Raw genomic sequence first — 19,466 nt, 5'->3', positions numbered from 1 at the left:
CTTCCAGATTTAAGGATTATCCCTTAGAGGAGACAGGAAGAGGGTACAGATCACAAAGATAACAAACTCAGTTTGTAAGCCAAATAAACCTAATAGAATTTCAGTCTTAGGCTGAGCGTGGTGGCTCACACCTGTAATCCTAGCACTCTGGGAGGCTGAGGCAGGCAGATTGCCTGAGCTCAGAAGTTCAAGACCAACCTGAGCCAGAGTGAGACCTTGCCTCTAAAACAAAATAACCAGGCATTGTGGTTATAACTGGGCGCCTGTAGCCCCAGCTACTCAGAAGGCTGAGGCAAAACAATCTCTTAAGCCCTATAATTTGAGGTTGCTGTGAGCTGTGATGCCATGGCACTCTATCTAGGGAGACTGAGTGAGACTCTGTCTCAAAAAAAATTTTTTTTTTCAGTCTTAAAGAACCTCATTTGGCATTCCAAACTGGCTTTTCAAGAAACTTCCAAAAGCCTTTCTGGGGTCTCTTTCTCCCCCTTCTTCAATGCAGCCCTTGCTTATGAGTTGTCTCTAAGAAGGGGCCCTGGGAAGACCTAGGGGCTACATTCCATGTCCCCCCACCCCCACCACTGGTGATTCATGGTCATTTCCTTCCCCCTAGTGCTCAAAAGGGGTGGAGCCTATAGGCCCCAGAACAACCCTAATCCACCTGTAGAAAAACTCCACAATGGCCCTCATAGAAAATGAAATTTTCTTTTTGGCAGTTTTTGGCCGGGGCGAGGTTAGAACCTGCCACCTCTGGTATGTGGGGCTGGTGTCCTACTCCTTGAGCCACAGGTGCCACCCAGAAAATGAAATTGGAGTAGCATTTCCCGTGTCTTCATGCTGGGATGGAGGAGGAAGGATGGGTAAGGGGCTTCTTTTCATTGTCTTATTAGGGGTCCCAGAAACTAAGCTGGCCTCTCTGTGAGGGAAAGACCTGATTTGGGCTGGGCTAGGAGACAGTGTGTGTATCTGTGAGTAGTTTCTGGAGTTTGTGGTTCCCCCTTCTTTCCCTCGAATAAGTTAAGTGTACTCATCTATCCCACAAAGGATAAAAGGACACGTAGATCAAGGAAGCCTTTGGAGGCAGCAGCCCCTGAAAAAAAATGCTTTGGTACAGATCAGTCACTAAGGCGGACAGAATGTAGGAATCTTCAACTCTCAGTCAGATCTCAGAAGTCTCCCAGGAAATGACCGCCACAGTGCAGGAATCCCCTTCCCAGCCTTGCCCCCACATCCTTGATGAGCATTCATCAAACTGCCTGAATGTGGCCAGTGTCAGAGAACTCACTACTTCTGTGGTGCCCCTTTCAGCTGGGGACAGCTGTGAAAGAAAGCCCTTCTTTCTCAGTAAACCTGTCTCTGGTGACTTCTTCTCAGAGAAGGCAGAAGATCCAGAGCCACCCTCCATACCCCAGAGGGAGGCATTGTCTGAGCAAAGACTTCCTGAAACTAGAAATTCTGGTTCTAAGCTTTGCCTGTCTCTTTGGGAGCTGACTCAAGGAACTCAGGGAATGGACAGAAACAAACAGAACCAAACATCAAAATAGATTTGGGTCTCATGTGTCATATACACGCACCCAGATCTTCACCCTCCACCCCCGGACATCCCTCCCATTGCCTCCATGGTGAAACCTCTCCCTGATATCCAGAATGCTCTGGTGTCTTCAAGACTCTAAATATAGAGCAGTAAGAGGGCTTAGAGCACTGACCGGCTTCCCACTGGACCCGAAGGAACAGGCCCAGACCAGCTCTGCTCCATGGTGGGGGAAGGGGGAGGAGGAGAAAGGATCGTGGAGGTAGATAGGTCTCTATGCCAGGAACTGAGGGCTCAGTGAACATTTTCCTACCCTGTCTATCCACCCTAGCTACCTCCCCATACCCTGCCCCTGAGATACCTATTCCATTCTACCCATGCACCCCCTCCTTTCACCAAAAGCTCACCTATAGCACATATTCAAATTCATCAATGACCTTTGGGTGATTGATGACCTAGGTTTTTATCCATTTTATTTGCTACTGTATCTCATGCCCAGAAGAATAGTAGCTACTCATTAAATACACAAATACTTGCTGAGTGAATACCTACTAGGCATTTTCTCTAAATTAAATATTCTCCAGGAAGGCTGATGGCCACCACTTTATTCACTTATTTAATGAACAGTTACTGAAATTTTCACATCTGCCTAGCAAATTGGTACATAATTACAGCTTAGAAAAAACATCCCATGGTCCAGAGAGGTGGGTGACCTGCCAAGGTCACACAGCAGTCTGTAGGAAAGGAAGACTGGGCCCTTCAGGCTCCTTGGTCTCTGCAGCTCAGATCTCTTTCCATGACACCATAGGCTTGTGATCGAAAGGCAGGGCAGACTGGCAGCACACACACCCAGCCTGGCGCCAGCCCGAGGGCACTGTGGGGCCCACACGGAGGGACAGATAAGTGTCTTGCAGCCAGCTGCACTGGGTGACCAGCCTGGCCAGAGCCCCAGCTGTCGCAGCTAGTGTGGGCCCCTCCCAGCAGAGGGCGCCTGAGACTCACAAGGGCCCTGTGTTCTTCCTACCAGGCCTAAAGACCCCTGAGTGTAAATCAACAAATGCCCTAATAACGGATGAATGAAGGAAGGCAGAAGACAAGCTGTGTTCCAGGCTCTGTGCCAGGCCCTTTTAAATAGTTAATATAGATTTTAATAATTAATATAATAATTTAATGCCATCACAATAACGTAAGTCAGATCATGTAATTCTGCTCAAAACTTGGAGATGACTTCCCATTTCACTGGGAATATAAAAGCACTATAACCTGCAAGATGTTAGGCCATCTGGCCCCTGCTACCTGTCTGACCCATTTCTTTTCAGTCTCCCCTTGCTCCCTCCAGCCTCACTGGCCTTCTGGCTCTTCTCAGAGGCATATTTGTACCTCTGCCTGAAGTGGTCCTCCCCACAGGCCTGACTATTTGCCTCCTCACTAGAGATTGGCTCAAATGTTCCCAGTGAGGCCACTCCAGTCACCTTATTTGAAAGCACAATCTCAGGTGGCACCTGTGGCTCAGTGGGTAGGGCGCCAGCCCCATATACCAAGGGTGGTGGGTTCAAACCCAGCCCCAGCCAAACTGCAACAAAAAAATAGCCGGGTGTTATGTCAGGTGCCTGCAGTCCCAGCTACTTGGGAGGCTGAGGCAAGAGAATCGCCTGAGCCCAGGAGTTGGAGGTTGCTGTGAGCTGTGTGATGCCATGGCACTCTATCAAGGGTGATAAAGTGAGACTTTGTCTTTACAAAAAGGAAAGAAAGAAAGAAAAGTGCAATCTCTCACCCCACTTGCATCAACCTCACCCTGCAAAGCTTTGCCCACATTACTATCTCCTTCTAACAATCTTTACAATTTCTTCATTTTTTTATATTTGGTATTTGTCTCTTCTCCAGTATAAGCAATCACAGGGCAGGAATCCTTGTCTGTTTTGTTCACAGATACATCTCTAGTCCCTAGTACAATACTAGGCACACAATAGGACCTCAAAAATGTTTGTTGAATGAATGAATAAATAAACCCTAAGCTGGGCTACCTGCATTTTATAGATGAGGAAACTGAGGCTTAGAGATGTGACTTGCTCAAGCTCACATTGTTCATTTATTCAGCTAACCAACTAACCAGCCAACATTTACAGACCACCAACTGCATTTCATGTGAATTGTTGCACACAGTATTGGGTGGCTTTGGGTTATTAGGTTTTAAGAAGTCTTTATTCAGGTGGCACCTGTGGCTCAGTGAGTAGGGCACCGGTCCCATATACCCAGGGTGGTGGGTTTAAACCTGGTCCCAGCCAAACTGCAACAAAAAAATAGCCAGGCATTGTGGCAGGCACCTGTAGTCCCAGCTACTCAGGAGGCTGAGGCAAGAGAATAGCCTAAGCCCAGTGACTCCACGACACTCCACCAAGGGTGACAAAGTAAGACTCTGTCTCTAAATAAAATAAAATAAAAAGTCTCTATTCCTCAGTCCAGCATGGTAGCTCACACCTGTGATCCCAAGACCCTGGGAGACCAAGGTGGATGGATTGCTTGAGCTCAGGAGTTTGGGACCAGCCTGAGCGATAGCAAGACCCCCATCTCTACTAAAAATAGAAAAAACTAGCTGGGTGTTGTGGTGGGCACCTGTATCCCAGCTATTCAGGAGGCTGAGGCAGGAGGATGTCTTGAGCCCAAGAGTTTTTTTTTTTTTTTTTTGGCCAGGGCTGTGTTTGAACCCTCCACTTCTGGCATATGGGATCCGTACCCTACCCTTTTGAGCTACAGGCACCTCCCTGAGCCCAAGAGTTTGAGGTTGCTGTGAGGTATTATGCCACTGCATTCTACCAAGGGTGACAGAGTATGACGGTCTCGAAAAATTAAATTACATTAAAAAAAAAAGAAAGTCCCTATTCATTTATTCTTGATATACCATCTGTTTCCAAAGCCTTCCTCCACATTTTTTACCTTTTAAAATTCAATTTACATTTTAGAATTCAATGCATCATCAGTGGTTGCCATGGGTTGGTAGAGAAGGGTGTGGTTGACTACATGGGGATGTGCACGTGAATATTTAGGGTGACGGAATTGCTCCGCATGGCCCCAGGCAGTGAATGCACGATTCTATGCACTTGTCAAAACCTGGAACTCCGTGTCACAAACAGTAGAATTTAACGCATGCACACTAAGAAAAATACTAATCCTCAAAGCTTTTAATTTTTCTATATATGCATAATAAATTGTACCTTCTGTACCCTCTCCACACATACACATACACACATACACATATACTTTGACTTCAGCATCTCAGAATAAAGGTGGGGGATAGGGAGGCAAGGTTAAGAGTACCCTTCTCTTTCATTGTTCCTCTCAGCATTTTCAGGCTTCATTACTCAGAGCTCAAGGTCAAGCTGGAGTCTCCCATCTAGACTGTTTTTTTTCTCTTTTTCTTTCTTTCTTTCTTTTTTTTTCCGAGGTGGAGTCTTGCTCTGTTGCTCTGGAGTGCAGTGGCGTGATCATAGCTCACTGCAGCCTTGAACTTCTAGGCTCAAGCAATCCTCTTATCTCAGACTCCAAAGTAACTAAGACAACTAGACAATTTTTTTAAATTTGGAGAGACAGACGAGGTCTTGATATGTAGCCCAGGCTGGTCTCAAACTCCTGGCCTCAAGTGATCCTCTGACCTCCCAAAGTGCTGAGATTACAGGCATGAGCCACCGCATTCTGGTGGGTTTTGTCTGTTTGTTTTTTAATTTCTTACTTAGAGATTTTTAAAAATTTCTTACTGTAGAATCACATGTGGTTATGAGAAATAATACAGAGTGATCCTGTATATTCTTCACCTGGTTTTCCCCATGGCAACATCTTGTATAACTAGAGTACAGCATCACAACCAGGAAAGTGACATTGGTATAGTCCACCCACCTGCTTCAGCTTTTACCAGTTTCACATGCACTCTAGTAGTAGTCCCTGTGTGCGCATACATTTAGTTCTATGTACTTTTATCACTTGTATAGATTCACATGACTGCCATCACTGTCAAGATACAAGACTGTTCTATCACAAAGGTCTCACATGGACTTTTAAAGGTGCTATACTGATGTTTCTCAGTGTGCCACCCTTAGACACAGAAGAGTTAGCTGGACCATTTGTTAAATGTGCAGGTTTCTGGACCCTCCCAGTTCAGCCAGCTGAACCAGGGTCTCTGGGGGTAAGGACTTGGAATCTGGAATTTTAACAATCATCATTCTTGGAAAACCAGAGCTGTAACTGGCTTTCATCTCTATCCACCTTCCCCACTGGCTACCAAGGGGATACTCCTAAAACACCCCTCCAATGGACTTATTCTCCTGTTTAAAAACCCTGGTGGCACCTGGGGCCTACCAGATAGAGACTTCATGTCAGACCCCACCTCCCTTTCCTCCAATCACCCCACTCACTCAGGTTGTCTTCCACCAACACTCTCCTCCCCCCCTCAAAACAGTGCACTGTCTACTTCCAACATGCTCATTTTGTTCATGGTATTCCTTCCACCTCGAATGTTCTGCCCATTCTTTCCTGCCTGTTGCAACCCTATTCAACAACCCATTTTCATAGTTGAGGACTTGGAGGTTGAGAGAGATTTGATGTCACCCAGAAAGTAAAAGCAGGACTGTTGGGAACTTGAATCCACCTGACTCCCAGGCTCCTGGTCTTACTGTTCACCAGCTGCTATGGAGGTGCCAGGCGAGGCCTCTGGTCCCTCTTCTGGGGCTGTCCACTCACCTCCACTGGGGTTGGCCTGCTCATCCACTTCTCAGGAACCTCACAGAGCCCCTCACCAGACCCTTCCTCTTCCTCTCCCCCAGCTGAGGCTGGAATCTGGGGCTTGAACGGAGGGAGGAAGGGAAATGGGCTTGAGCCCAGGGGTAACCCGATTCCCCCCCGTGGGTGGGCTGGGGTGCTGCAACACAGGAGGGGAGGGGCCTGGAACAAATCCCCAGGGACTCTTTTAAGCTGGGGCTGGCGATGGGGGCTCCTGGAGGGAGCGAAGGAGCTGATCGGAGTCAAGTCCCTCCTCTGCTGCCCCCTCCCTCCACAGCTCCCTCGCAACCCGAGCCGGGGGGCCTAAAAATAGCCCCCAAGCGCAACCGCCGGCCGCCCTGGTGACCTTCTGGGTAGCACAGGCCGAAGGCGGGCGGGCAGCAGGAAGGCAGGCCGCCGGCCCCCAGACTCATCTCCAGGGCACCATCCAGCGGGTGCCCCCGTGGCCGCCCAGTTCCGGCGTTCCCCCAGCCCAACCTGTAGAGGCCATGCAGAAAGTCCGGGGCACGCGAGGCGAGGACGCGGGCACGAGGGCACCCCCCAGTCCTGGGGTGCCCCCGAAGAGGGCCAAGGTGGGGGCCGGCGGCGGGGCCCCGGCAGCCGTGGCTGTGGCCGGGGCGCCAGTCTTCCTGCGGCCCTTGAAGAACGCGGCGGTGTGCGCGGGCAGCGACGTGCGGCTGCGGGTGGTGGTGAGCGGGACACCCAGGCCTAGCCTCAGCTGGTTCCGGGATGGGCAGCCCCTGACCGCGCCGGCCCCTGAGCCCAGCTGTCTGTGGCTGCGGAGCTGCGGGGCGCGGGACGCCGGCGTGTACAGCTGCAGGGCCCAGAACGAGCGGGGCCAGACCTCCTGCGAGGCTGTTCTCACGGTGCTGGAGGTCGGAGGTAATGAGGAGATTGAGGGGTGAGCCGGAGGCGGGGTGGGGTGCTCAGAGGTAGAGAACTGTTGCCTGGCTTTGAGGGGGAGGTACCTACGTTGCTCTGCCTTCTTTCTGGATGTCCTGGCTTAGTGGCTGAAAGGCCCAGAAGTGCAGACCAAGAGCAAAGTATAGGGAACAGGGAGTCAAGGCAGAGAGGCTCCTCACAGGAAGGTCAGAGGTCAAAGTGGAGCAGTTGTAAGCCAAACTTGAGACCCACTCAGGCCTCTTGAGGGAATTCCCTGGTGGAAGTCATCCTTCCCCTGTAAAGAAGTTCCCTGGGAGAAATGGTCTGATTCAGCCCCCCAAATTTAAACTTGAGACACCTCCCCCCATCAACCCCTTACAGATGTGTGAATGTCTGAAGGAGGGATTCAGCTCCCCTGGTCGAGGCTGCACCATTGAAGGGATGGGCCAGAACCCCTGGCAGACTGTTGTTATGGCAGTGCTGGTGTGGTCAGCACTGAGCCTCATGGAAGAGGCCAGTGGGTGACATGTATGAATAGGGTCCAAGACATCAGGAGGCAGAGCCAGAGCTAGTGTTTCATAGGCATGAATGGAGGTCCATGCTGGACAACCACATACAGCATGTGTGTGCATGTTTGTGCACCTCCAGAGGGCTCTGGACTGTGTCTGATACAAACAGGTGAGGGACAGGGGTATGTGGAGTTGGTCTGGAAAGCCCATGAACCATGTCTACCTGAGGTTCCAGACTGATGTTCAGAGCACATTGAAGGATGTTTTAGGTCAGCGCTCAAGCCCCTGCCCACATAGAGTAGCTTCCAGGAGTGTGAAAGAACAGCTAAGGGTCCAAGGCAGAAGGGGAGGGCAGGAGCCAGGGCCCTGTGATCACGGTCCTGCTGGGCTCACCTGGGGGCCAGGCCAGGGCTGTTCTCACTGGGCCTGTTTTTGGGTTTCCTTTTTTATTACCTCTGTCCCTGAGTTATTCAAATGGGTCTTCTCTAGGCCAAAGATAGAGCGTTGGTGGGCTGAGCCTTGAGAAACAAATTCTTAGGAAGTAGGCTATAGTTGGGGAAAATGGCAAAGAGCTTAGGGGTTGCTGTTCTGTGCATTTGTAAGAGGAGTACCTCACTCCAGCTGGCTGGTGTCATCTAGGGGTACATCTCTGAAGGCTGGGAAGGGAGCACAGGAATGAAGGCCTTCAACAGCTGGAGGGAAAAGAAAGTGCTGTGGTGTAGCCGAGTCAAGAGAGGAAGCAGGGCTGGCCTATCTCCATCAGCACCCTTCTCCCCCAGGCCCACCCTCCTGGAGTCTCTGTGGCCAAGTCTGGCTTCTACTTGTTGGCCTAGCCCCTAGGGAAGTACAGGCTTCCCTAGTTTGAGGTCAGGGAACCACGTATGTCCTGGCATTCTTCTGAGTTTCAAAGGAGTAGACTCCTTGGAGACCCCAGCTCTGGTCCCTTTGGAGGAAAAGGGACTGAAAACAAAGGGCAGGATAGATGAATTGATGAGAATACAACTAAGGGAGAAAGATATTAGGAAAGGGAAAGAAAGTGCTGAGGAGAGTAGTGATCATAACATTTGTTTGAAGTTGGGAAGGACCACAGAGAACTACAGTTCTAAAACACACCCTTTTACAGGGGAGAACACTGTGGACCAAAGAGGAGGGAGATCTGCCACAGACATACTAGTTTAGTTATAAACAGAGCTAGTTATGACCATCCCAGAGCTGAGAACCTAGTCTTGGTTTTGGCTATGGAGGCTTTGTACTACTCAAGAAGTTCTGGAGGGAGGGGAAAGAGAAAGAGAGAAGGAGGGAGAGCTGTCCAATATTTGGGAAGTAGCCACCACATGATTTTCCCTGGCCTGGCATTTCTGAAGACGGGAGCTTCCTGGCCTGCCCTGGTCACTCAAATTGGGGGGAGTGATGAGGTGTAAGAGCCTCAGACCTTCTGCGGCCTAAGTGGTGTAGTCAGTGAAGCTGAGTCCTAGCTGGGCATACCTAGGCAGAAACCAGGGGGGACAGCATGCAGGGTAGGCTGCTCTTGTGGATCAGCAGGCTTGAGAGGCTTGGGATGAAGAAATGGCCCTGGGTGCCATGGGGCTGAATCTGGGGATTTTTTGTTGTTGTTGTTGTTTGTTTGTTTTTAAGAGACAGAGTCTCACTTTGTCACCCTTCGTAGAGTACTGTGGCATCACAGCTCACAGCAACCACCAGCTCTTGGGCTTAGGCGATTCCCTTGTCTCAGCCTCCCAAATAGCTGGGACTACAGGCACCCACCACAATGCCCAGCTATTTTTTTGTTGCAGTTTGGCTGAGGCCAGGTTTGAACCTGCCACCCTCGGTGTATGAGGCCGGCGCCCTACTCACTGAGCCACAGGCACTGCCCAGATCTGGGGTCTTTTGACATTCATGTTAGATCAGGAAGAGGATTGGGCTGCAGCAAGTCACATTTAAGGACATGTCCACATAGAAAATAACAGAATAGGTGGAAGCCTCAGCTTCCCCACTACTCAGAACTGTGTGCATAACTAGTACGCCTCTCCCACTTGATTTGGGGAGGGAAGGGTTTGCTTTGGTGATTAGGGGACTAACTGGGTGAGTCTGGCTTCCTCCCAATAAGAAGATGGCCCTGCCCAGTGATAGGTCCTGGTCCAGGCAGCTGGGCAGGCTGCTCAGTGTTGCTCAGACTTACTCATGGAAAACTTTCTTGGTTGGAAGCAATAGGAGGAGGACTTCAGGGTACTCGAGGAAGCCAAGCAAAAACCTGGCTGCAGAGGGAAGGACGAAGTTTCCTGGCTGGGACTACTCTCTGGCTTGGCAAGACAGGCTGATACTAAGGTTCCTGGCACTCCTGAAGCTCGAGCTGTTAGCTCCAGGATGGAGGGATGTTGGCATGGCTCTGGAAGGTCGGGGCCCTGAGGAAATAAAAGTGGGCTATGGGATGGAGAGTTTGGAGGATGGGAATCTGGGGTGATGGTGCTGGGATTTGGGGGGTATAGAAATGAGGAAAGGATAGGAAACAAAGGAGATGAAGATGGCAGAAATACAGGATACTTGTAGAATCTTTAACTTGTGTAAGGCACACTATCTCACTTAATTATTTAATCCTCAAACCCTAAGTTACTATAATACTATGACCATTCTTCACATAAGAAAACTGGGGTTCAAAGAGGAAATTTACTCAAAGTCCCATGACTAGTGAGGTGGTAGAGCTGGGTCTGAAGGCTGAGTGTCTAGGTCTGGATCCATATTCCCTGTCCACAGAAAGAGAAGTGTGGAAAGAAGACTAAGTTAAGGATTTGTAATCATCACCTTCTCCTGTCAATTGCCCCAAATCCATCTTCTGGTCCAGTCTCCAAGATAAATCAACATTTTTCTCTTTCAAACTATCAGGCTCCCACATGCATAGGCTGAGGAGCAATGTGTAAATCACATGACCTGAGCAAGTGCTACCCTCAAAGGTTGGGGCATATATGGCTGAAGGGGAAACCTACACTAAAGGGCAGGGGGTAAGAAGGGCAGCCAAGGAGCTCAGCCAAGAGAAGGGGCAACATGATGATGCTCATGCTGTGTGTTACTTGGAGTCTCATAGCCATGGTCTAGAAGATTCTATGTCAATCAAAAGGGCCAAAGGTCAATAGATGGTAGTGAATCATCTTGGGGACTTGAAGTAATGTTAGGGAGAAGGGAGCCAGGGCCAATTTAGGCACAGCAAAGGTAAGGAATGCACCAGAACCTGCATTGAGAACTATTCTGCAGTTACTATCTTTTTCACCTAGAATTTGGAATGTATGAATAAGTCAAGTGGAAACCAGCATGGAGTTGGGTCCTGCCAAGTACCAATCAGGGAGGGGGGAGGGGCTATGGAGCACAGGGAACCCTGGGAGAAAAAGGAGAGGACATTCCAGAAAGCCACCTCCCTCCCCAAGTCAGCCAATGCCTGTGCAGGAAACACCTTCCTGAAATAGGGCAGATCCTCCCAGGAAGATCCTGAATGGAATAGGAGAGGGTCACTTCTCTAGTTGTTTCTTGGGAAAGGGGACAGGTCAGGACAGAGAAGGGGGAAGGTTGGGTGAGTGGAGCCTCCTCACCCCCACCATTCCTCACCCTCTTCATCTGCAGCTTGACCCTCATATTTATTGAGTCCCTACTATGTGCCAGTTACTGTTCTAGGTGCTTGGGATACATGAGTGAGGGAAAAAAGACCAAAATTTGTGTCCTCCAGTAGATTATTTTCTAGTGAGATAAGACAGGCACTATGCAAAAAAATATAGCAAATAAGTAAATTATATAGTATGTCAGAAATACAGAGCAGGGTCATGAAGGGAAGGAGGGAGAAACTGAACCCAGGAGGGACAGAGAGGAGGCAAAGGGGAGGAGAGAAGATGCATGTGTCTTAGAGGAGGGTCTTGTGAGGAGGGATCAGGCATAGCTTGAAGACTTGGATTTTCTCTGGTTAAGGGGAAATGCTGGCAGTGCAGAAATTAGAAATCTGGGTTTGGGAGGTGGCAGGGTGGGGGGCATGGCCACCCAGTCAATGGGAAGAAATGGGGCAATCTGGGGCAAGCTAATGAGGCCCACCCTGAGAGTATGTTTCAAGTCAGTGATTCAGGGGTGAGCAGTGCTGGCCTAGGGCAAGAACACAGAATCCTGCCGGCCCCTCTTGGGCCCAGCTGTCCCGTCACTCATGCCCGCTGCCCATTGGTTATTTTTGCTAAGGAATGTGCCAGCCCCTCGGATTCTCCTGGCGGACAGGGGGTCAAGTTACCCCATCTCCCCAACTCAGATCCCTCATCTGTGAGTGGGTGTGTTTGGCGGTGGATAGGGAAAGAGCCTGTGGCTGTGCAGGGACCTCTCACTGGAACTAGTATGGACACACATACATACCCTCTCTGCACACGTCCCTGTGCATATGTCTGTATGTGGAACACTTGCCCCTGGTGGTCTGGAAAACAACACTTGCATGCACCCAGAATGTATAAGACACAGCCTTAAACTTTAAAATAAAGGATCCACTGGCCAGGTGCAGTGGCTCAAGCCTGTAAACCTAGCACTCTGGAAGGCTAAGGCGGGAGTACCCCTTGAGCTCAGTAGTTCGAGACTGAGCAAGAGCAAGACCTACTACAAATAGAAAAAATTAGACGGGCATTCTGGTGGGCGCCTGTAGTCCCAACTACTTGGAAGGCTGAGGCAGCAGGATCACTTGATCCCAGGAGTTTTGAGGGTTCAGTTTGAGGCTGTGAGCTATGACACCATGGAAACAGTGTGAGACTCTATCTCAAATTAAATGAATAAAAATTAAAGAGTCCACAAGCTCAATTAATCACAGAAGCCAAGTAGAAACTGAAAATAAGGAGTGCTGTTATCAATCATGCTTGCTCCACCTCAAACACTGTATAGGCTGAGCACAATTTATCAATCTGTTCCTGTATTTATTTCAAATCCCAGTTTTAAAGAAATAAGGTTAAGGGACCCATTGACCAGTGAGCATGTGAGGCTGATGAACAACCTGCTCATAGTAACGGGGTTAGAATCCTGGCTCAGTCCATGTATTGGCTGTGTGACCTTGGGCAAATAACCTCTCTGCCTTAGTCTTCCTCCTCATTGTGAAGATTAAATGAGTGTATTCATAAAAGTGCTTAGCACAATGCTTGGTACATACTAAACATACAATAAGTGTTCATATTTACTTAGAAATCAGGAATGACACTACCTGTGCATACTGGGATTGAATTCCTATCTGAGGGCCAAGTGGAGTCCCCAAATGTATAGGGCTTGGCCTAAGTGACAGTACTTCTCTGAGCCTCAGTCACTCGTTAGCTAAAATGGGTGCAGGTTTCAAGCTCACAGGGTTGCTGTGAATGAGGTAACATTTGTAAAGTCCCTTGCACGTAATAACTGCTAAAAAAATTTAGCTATCATGATTATGGGGAATAGAATTTTGTATGAGTGAAGTGTGCTTAGTGCTGAATAGGGCAGGGGTAAGGGAGAGAAGAGGAACACAAAGTGGTGTGTGTGGCCCACACAGTGGCTCACTGCTGTAATCCTAGCACTTTGGGAGGACAAGATGGGAGGATTGCTTGAGCTAAGAAGTTTGAGACCATCCTGAGTAAGAGCGAGCCTCCCATCTCACAAAAAATAGAAAAATTAACCAGGCATTGTTGTGCCTGTACTCTCAGGTATTTGGGAGGAAGATCGCTTGAGCCGAGGAGATTTCAGTGAGCTACAGTGATGCCACTGAACCATACCTGGGACAAGATAGTGAGAGAGTGAGGCTGTCTAAAAAAAAAAAAAAAAAGAGCAGTGAGTGTGCCTACTGTGAGTGAGAACATGAATAGACTCTTGTGAATGATAGGAGTACCTCTGAGCATCTTAGCTTGTGTATGTGTGTGTGTGTGTGTGTGTAAGTATGGGGGGGTTATTGTGCAGGGGGCATCAAGAAACTGTAGGTAAACCCCTTTCTAGCTTTCCTGAGGAACGTGGGTGTTGTCAAAGTCTGGGTCCACGTCAGGACAGAGCCCCCACCCCCAAGGACCCCTGCCCTGCGTTTGACCTGGGCGCCCCCATCCGGTGTCTTGCCCTGCGGCCGGTTGGGTTCTGCCTGGCACAGTGTACGTGTGCGCATGTTTGTGGAGTGAGCAAGTCAAGATGCTGCTGACCTTCCAGAGCGGCCCCACGGGAGGAGCTGGGGGTGGCGAGAAGGCTGCGTTTGGCTGCCAATGAGAGAATGGCTTGAACTAGGGGCTACTGCACCTCTTTCTGTGCCTCAGTTTCCCCATGTGCCCAGGGCGCGGGAGGCAGACGCAGGGTGAGGGTGCGCGGCTCTTAGCGCCAGGAGGTGTCGGGTGATCACGATGGGAGGCAGGTGAGGGACGCTCCAGAAGACGGAGGGGGACAGGAACGGGAAGGGGCTCTAGGTGGGATGCAGGCTAGAGGGGGAGGGGCGGGCTTTGGCGCCGCCGCTGCGGCCACCGCCGCCACCGCCTTACCCCCTCTCCGGCTCCTGAGGCCCCAGGCTCCTTCCGCCACCCGCGCCGGCTCCCGCCCGCTCCCCGGCTCGCCCCCGGCCCCGCCTCCGACTCCGCCCCGCCCCCGCCCGTCCCCTCCTCGCCCGGCCGCCGGCCCGGCCCCCTCCCCCGCCATGAAGAAGCTGTGGGTGAAGAAGCGTTTCCAGGTGAGGGCTCCGGGGGCGGGCGGCTCCGGGAGGGGCCAGGGAGGGCTGGGCGCCCCAGAGGGAGGGCGGGTCACCGTGGCCAGGCCTGGAGGAGGGGGCGCTGGAGCGGTGCCTGCCCCACCCCAGTCCGACCGTGGGCGGTGGGCTGGGAGCGTTTCGGGGGTCTCCCCAGCCTGCGTCCCGAGCGCTCAGGCCCCTTCCCACGCTGAAGGGCAGACACCAGTCCCGATCTCCCTCAAACCCCGCGACCACCCGGGAGGGCCCCCAGAGCAGGCTTTGGCGTGGAGCGCCTACTTGCTTCTTTCCTACCTCGTCTTCCCTCGCCTCTGTCCTTCCCAAACCCCGACCCCCTGCCCGGCCTTCCCCAGCCCCCCACTCTGGAGCCTTCCATCTTCCGGAGCTCCTGAAAGCAACGCACACGGATCCTCGCTGAGCTCAATAAATTCCCCAAGCCTTGCCCTGTCCTCTGCGTACCCGGGCCTCCTTTCTGCGTTCGTGAGGCTCCAGCTCTTCGCAGACCTTACCCTCTGCCCCCATCACCCTTCCCCTACCCGTCTGACACCTATCCAGGTATCTGCCCTTCCCGCAGCAGGAATCTGTGTCCTGGTCCCTCCATCTCCTTGTCATTCAAGCACCCCCCCTCCCGGTCTTTTCCTTTTCTCCTCAGTCTGCCTGACTTCCTTGTCTCCTGTCCTCTGTCTCCTGTATTGCTCAGGTCCCAGGCTGTGAGCCTCTGTCCAGCCGGGAGTCCCAGCACTCCACCCAAAGCCTGCTGTTCTCTCCTTCCCTTGATCCTCCTGGGAGCCCAGCTGGGTAGCTTGGAAGAGGGCAGAGTAGAGACATTCCCTAGGGGCGACTGGTGGCTCTGGGTATCTGTTTCCCACCCCACACACACTGGCCACAGGAATGAGTTTCTGCTTGATATGGCAGGTTTGAATGGGAGGCATAGGAACCTCAGGAAAGTGCCTCCTCCTCAACTACTCATTCTGGCTTTTCTCTTTCAGAAAACCGGCCATTCCCGCCGGGCCTTTGGCCGACTCACCCATGGTGCGTGGACTGTGGGCATCCTTGCTCTAGCCCAAGCCCACCCCTCTTGGTCCATGTCCCTTCATGAGACATCAAGGCCCTGAAGACAGTTCATGAGATGCAAGATCTCCCTATGCATCCCCACACTCATTTATGCACTCACCCAAGAAGGCCCCCTGTGCCCAGCAGCGGAGAGAGGACAGCAGTGGGTGGGGTCTCAACAGTACACCCTGCCATGGGGTGGGCTACCTGTTCTCCATCTGCAGGACTAAGTGGGGAGGAGCTCAGTGTCATGCTTTGGTAGCCAGTACATGGCTCCTGCTTGTCATGGCATCCAGAAGGGAAACTGAGGCACAGAACTTGGTAGAGTCTGGGAAGTTGAAAAACAAGCCCAGGAAACTTTACTCCTAACTTAGCCACTGGGCATTTTTTAAGAATTTTTCAACAGTAGAAGAGGGATCTTGAGGAAGGTGCCTGTCATATCATGGGGGTTGGTTTGCAGGGAGAGGTCAAAGCAGGATGCAGATATTTTAATAGAGAATGGGCTTGATCCCTAATGGGAAGTTTGGGTCTGTGTCTGGGTTCAGCACAAGCAGGTATATGTGTGTGGGCAGTGGCTGCACCAATAAGTGCCAAGGGTCCCAGAATCACTGGGGCAGTTGAAATTAGCAGCCCAAATATGGGTGTTCCCCAGTGCCGGGCACATCCCAGGTGTCTCCATCCCCTCGCTCATGGGCACTGGGTACCTCATGTCTCCCTCTGTCCTTCCTGCCTTCCATTCCCTACCCCACAAACGCTCTGATAACAGTCTGTCCCTGTCTCTCTCCTGCTGCTCCTATGGAAGCGAAGTTTTCCGCTCCTGCAGAAAGCAAAGTTACGGTAGGAAACTGGCTCCTGCCCTAGCCCCCTGCTTCTCCTTCTTCCCCATCTGGCCCCGGCCTCTCCTCACCCTGCCTCAGCTGCACCTTGCTGCCTTCCAGCTGGTTTGGGGTAGAGGACAGGCTGGCCTGCAGTTGGTCGAGTGCCCTGACAGTACGACTTTGAGGTGACAACCCTTTGTTCCTGGGGTACTGGAACCCATACTCTAGAGCCTTGGAACCTAGGACCTTATTTTGGGGGGGGTGCTGAATAGGGACTTATGCTACCACTGATTAAGGGAAGAGGGAGAAGGTATGAGGCCTGGGTAATTCATTAAGTGGACCTCATAGAGACAAGACAAACAGCCAGGGCCCAGAGATGGAACTAGGGCACTGGCATGGGAGGGGTTATCCCGAGCATCCCAGATTGGGCTGGGGGATGTGAGGAGCAAAAGAGGAGAAGACAGGGCGCTGACAGCCCTACTAGTGATGAGATAGATCCTGTGTGGGGGAGGCAGGAGGCGACACAGGGAAGAGGTGGAGGCAGAGGGAGGAGGGCCCTGCCCACACAGACCCTTTTTCTCCAGACTCAGAGACGGCTGAGGATGACATCAGCGATGTGCAGGGGACCCAGCGCTTGGAGCTTCGGGATGATGGGGCCTTCAGCACCCCCACGGGTGAGCTCTCTGGAATGATCAAAGAGCAGGCAGGCGGGTTTCCCATCAGGGGTGCCTCGGGTCTCACAGTACTTCTTTCTCTAGGGGGCTCTGATACCCTGGTGGGCACCTCCCTGGACACACCCCCGACCTCCATGACAGGCACCTCAGAGGAGCAAGTGAGCTGGTGGGGCAGCGGGCAGACGGTCCTGGAGCAGGAAGCGGGCAGTGGGGGTGGCACCCGCCGCCTCCCGGGCAGCCCAAGGCAAGCACAGGCAACCGGGGCCGGGCCACGGCACCTGGGGGTGGAGCCGCTGGTGCGGGCATCTCGAGCTAATCTGGTGGGCGCAAGCTGGGGGTCAGAGGATAGCCTTTCGGTGGCCAGTGACCTGTACGGCAGCGCGTTCAGTCTGTACAGAGGACGGGCGCTCTCGATCCACGTGTAAGTAATGGCCTCACCTGGGCCTGCACTGTCCCATCTCACCACGCTGTCCTGCGCTGCCCTCACTGCTCAGTCAGCCTCCACCATCACCCCACCCCATCCATCTCCCTGTGCACTCCTCACCCCCTTCCACTCTGTCTTCCCACACTGCTCTCTCCTCCTCCCGTGCCATCACCACCCACGTCCTCTTGCTCCCACCTGTCCTGGCTCACTGTGCCTTCTTTGTGGTCTCGTGGAACACTGTCCCCTCCTCATCTTCTCCAAGATCTCCAGTTTCTCAGGGGCCCTCTCCTACCTCACCCATTCAGGCTCCAGTTGTCCCCAGGATTACCCCTCCCTCGGGGGCCCCCTCCGTGCCTGCTGTCTCAGCAGCTGCTGCCTTTTCATCTCTCTGCACATTCCTGTTCCCATGTGGGCCTTTTTCTGGGAGGAACAGAACCTTTCTGCACGGCAGCTCCCGGGAGAGCAGGAGGGAGCAGGGGAGCAATCAAGCAACCGGGAGAGAGAAGACAGTGAGGTGGCTAGGGGCAGCTGGGGCCAGGGGTCTGGGAGAGCAGGAGGTGGGGGCTGGGGGGGGAGCAAGGGGTGCAGGGGCTGGAGTGGGGGTGGAGGGCTGGGAGTGAAGGTGGCAGGGGGCATGGTGTGATCTCTGTCATGGGAAACCCCCAGGATGGGGTTCAAGGTTGTCCTGGTAGGAGGTGGTAGAGAGCGGAGGTGTTGGAGTGAGACATTGGAGCCATTTTTGGACAAGTGGGGCTGGCAGATACAGGAGGGAGCTATAGCAAGAGGGCAGTAGCTGATGATAATAAAGGTATTGGGGGCACCTGGAGGGCTGAGGGGTACCTGGCTTATGATGGTTATGGGCATTGGGGGCATGTACCATCATGGAGGAGAAAGAGAGGGCCTGCAGGGGAGGCTTTTTCAAGGGTGGATGGAGTGGCTAGTGGTAGATGGAGAGGGTGGAGCAGGGGCAAAGGAGGCTCTGTTGGCTTATCTTATTGGCCTTATCAGGCACTCCAGTGCCCTGGACTCGCCTTTCCTTCCTTGCCTTTCTTTACCAGGCTCCAGCCGGAGCCTGGAGTTGCTATGGCAACTTCGGAGGAACCCATTTCCTTAGTGATATCTGTGGTACAGAGTCTGGCCTAGAGAACAGAGCTGCCAGCAAGAGGCCTCCTCTGCTGTCCCCAATTTCTCTCCAGCCTTCACCCAGTTACCAGAGGCCATTCTCAGGGATTCAACTGCCCCTCCCCCAGAGCAAATTTTGCCTCTCTGGAGATGGTTGGCTGAAATTTTTCTCCCTGGGGCATTCTTGATTGCTACCTCTCCCCTTCCCCTTTCATCAGAGGTTGGCTACAACATTCCAGGAAGTCTAAAACATCTTCAGGTTTGGGAACCCCTAGAACTTCTGCTTTTCACTGGTACTCTATTATTTATCTTTTTTTTTTTTTGGCTGGGGCCAAGTTTGAACCTGCCACCTCCGGTATATGGGTACAGCACCCTACTCCTTGAGCCACAGGTGCCGCCCTATTTATCTTCTTTTATATGCCCCTGAAAACCCCGACATTTGAGAGGGAATAAAGGCTCAGGATTCAGATTTCCTGGGTTTCTTTTATTTTTATTTTTATTTTGAGACAGAGTCTCACTCTGTCACCCTGGGTAGAGTGCTGTGGCATCATAGCTCACAAGCAACCTCAAACTCTTGGGCTTGAGCAATCCTCTTGCCTTAGCTTCCCAAGTAGCTGGGACTACAGGCACCTGCCATGGCACCCGGCTAGTTTTTATATTTTTAGTAGAGATGGGGTCTCACTCTTGCTTAGGCTGGTCTCGAACTCCTGAGCTCAGGCAAACCACCTGCTTCAGAATCCCAGAGTACTAGGACTTCAGGCATGAGCCCAGACTTCCTGAGTTTCAATTCTAGCAAAAACCATTTCTTAGCTGTATCACTTTGGTAAAGCATTTGATCTCTTTTAAGCCTCAGTTTCTTCATCTGTAATTGGGGATGATAACAGTTCCTATCTCACAGGACTGTTATGCAGATTAAATGACTCTATGTATTTTAAGAACTTAGTATATGCATGGCATGCAGTAAGTATTCAATCAGCCATTTCCTAAGTTTTTTTTTTTTTTTTTTTTTT

At 51.8% G+C, this 19,466-nt stretch overlaps 1 protein-coding gene across 1 annotated transcript in view; it reads left to right on the top strand.

The window, feature by feature from the left end:
* The first annotated feature begins 6,786 nt into the window (after nucleotides 1-6,786).
* Nucleotides 6,787-19,466, top strand: part of SPEG (SPEG complex locus) — a 59,622-nt gene continuing 46,942 nt past the window's right edge. Inside the window, exons 1-3 of the mRNA XM_003784918.1 lie at nucleotides 6,787-7,180; nucleotides 16,821-16,910; nucleotides 16,995-17,331. Coding sequence (XP_003784966.1) covers nucleotides 6,787-7,180; nucleotides 16,821-16,910; nucleotides 16,995-17,331 — 821 coding nt within the window. The remainder of the gene's footprint in view (nucleotides 7,181-16,820; nucleotides 16,911-16,994; nucleotides 17,332-19,466) is intronic.

The sequence above is a fragment of the Otolemur garnettii genome, unplaced genomic scaffold (assembly GCF_000181295.1).
Source record: "Otolemur garnettii isolate 467f Iridium unplaced genomic scaffold, OtoGar3 scaffold00013, whole genome shotgun sequence".
In the NCBI taxonomy this organism is placed as follows: Eukaryota; Metazoa; Chordata; class Mammalia; order Primates; family Galagidae; genus Otolemur; species Otolemur garnettii.
This window is presented reverse-complemented; position numbering and strand designations above follow the sequence as displayed.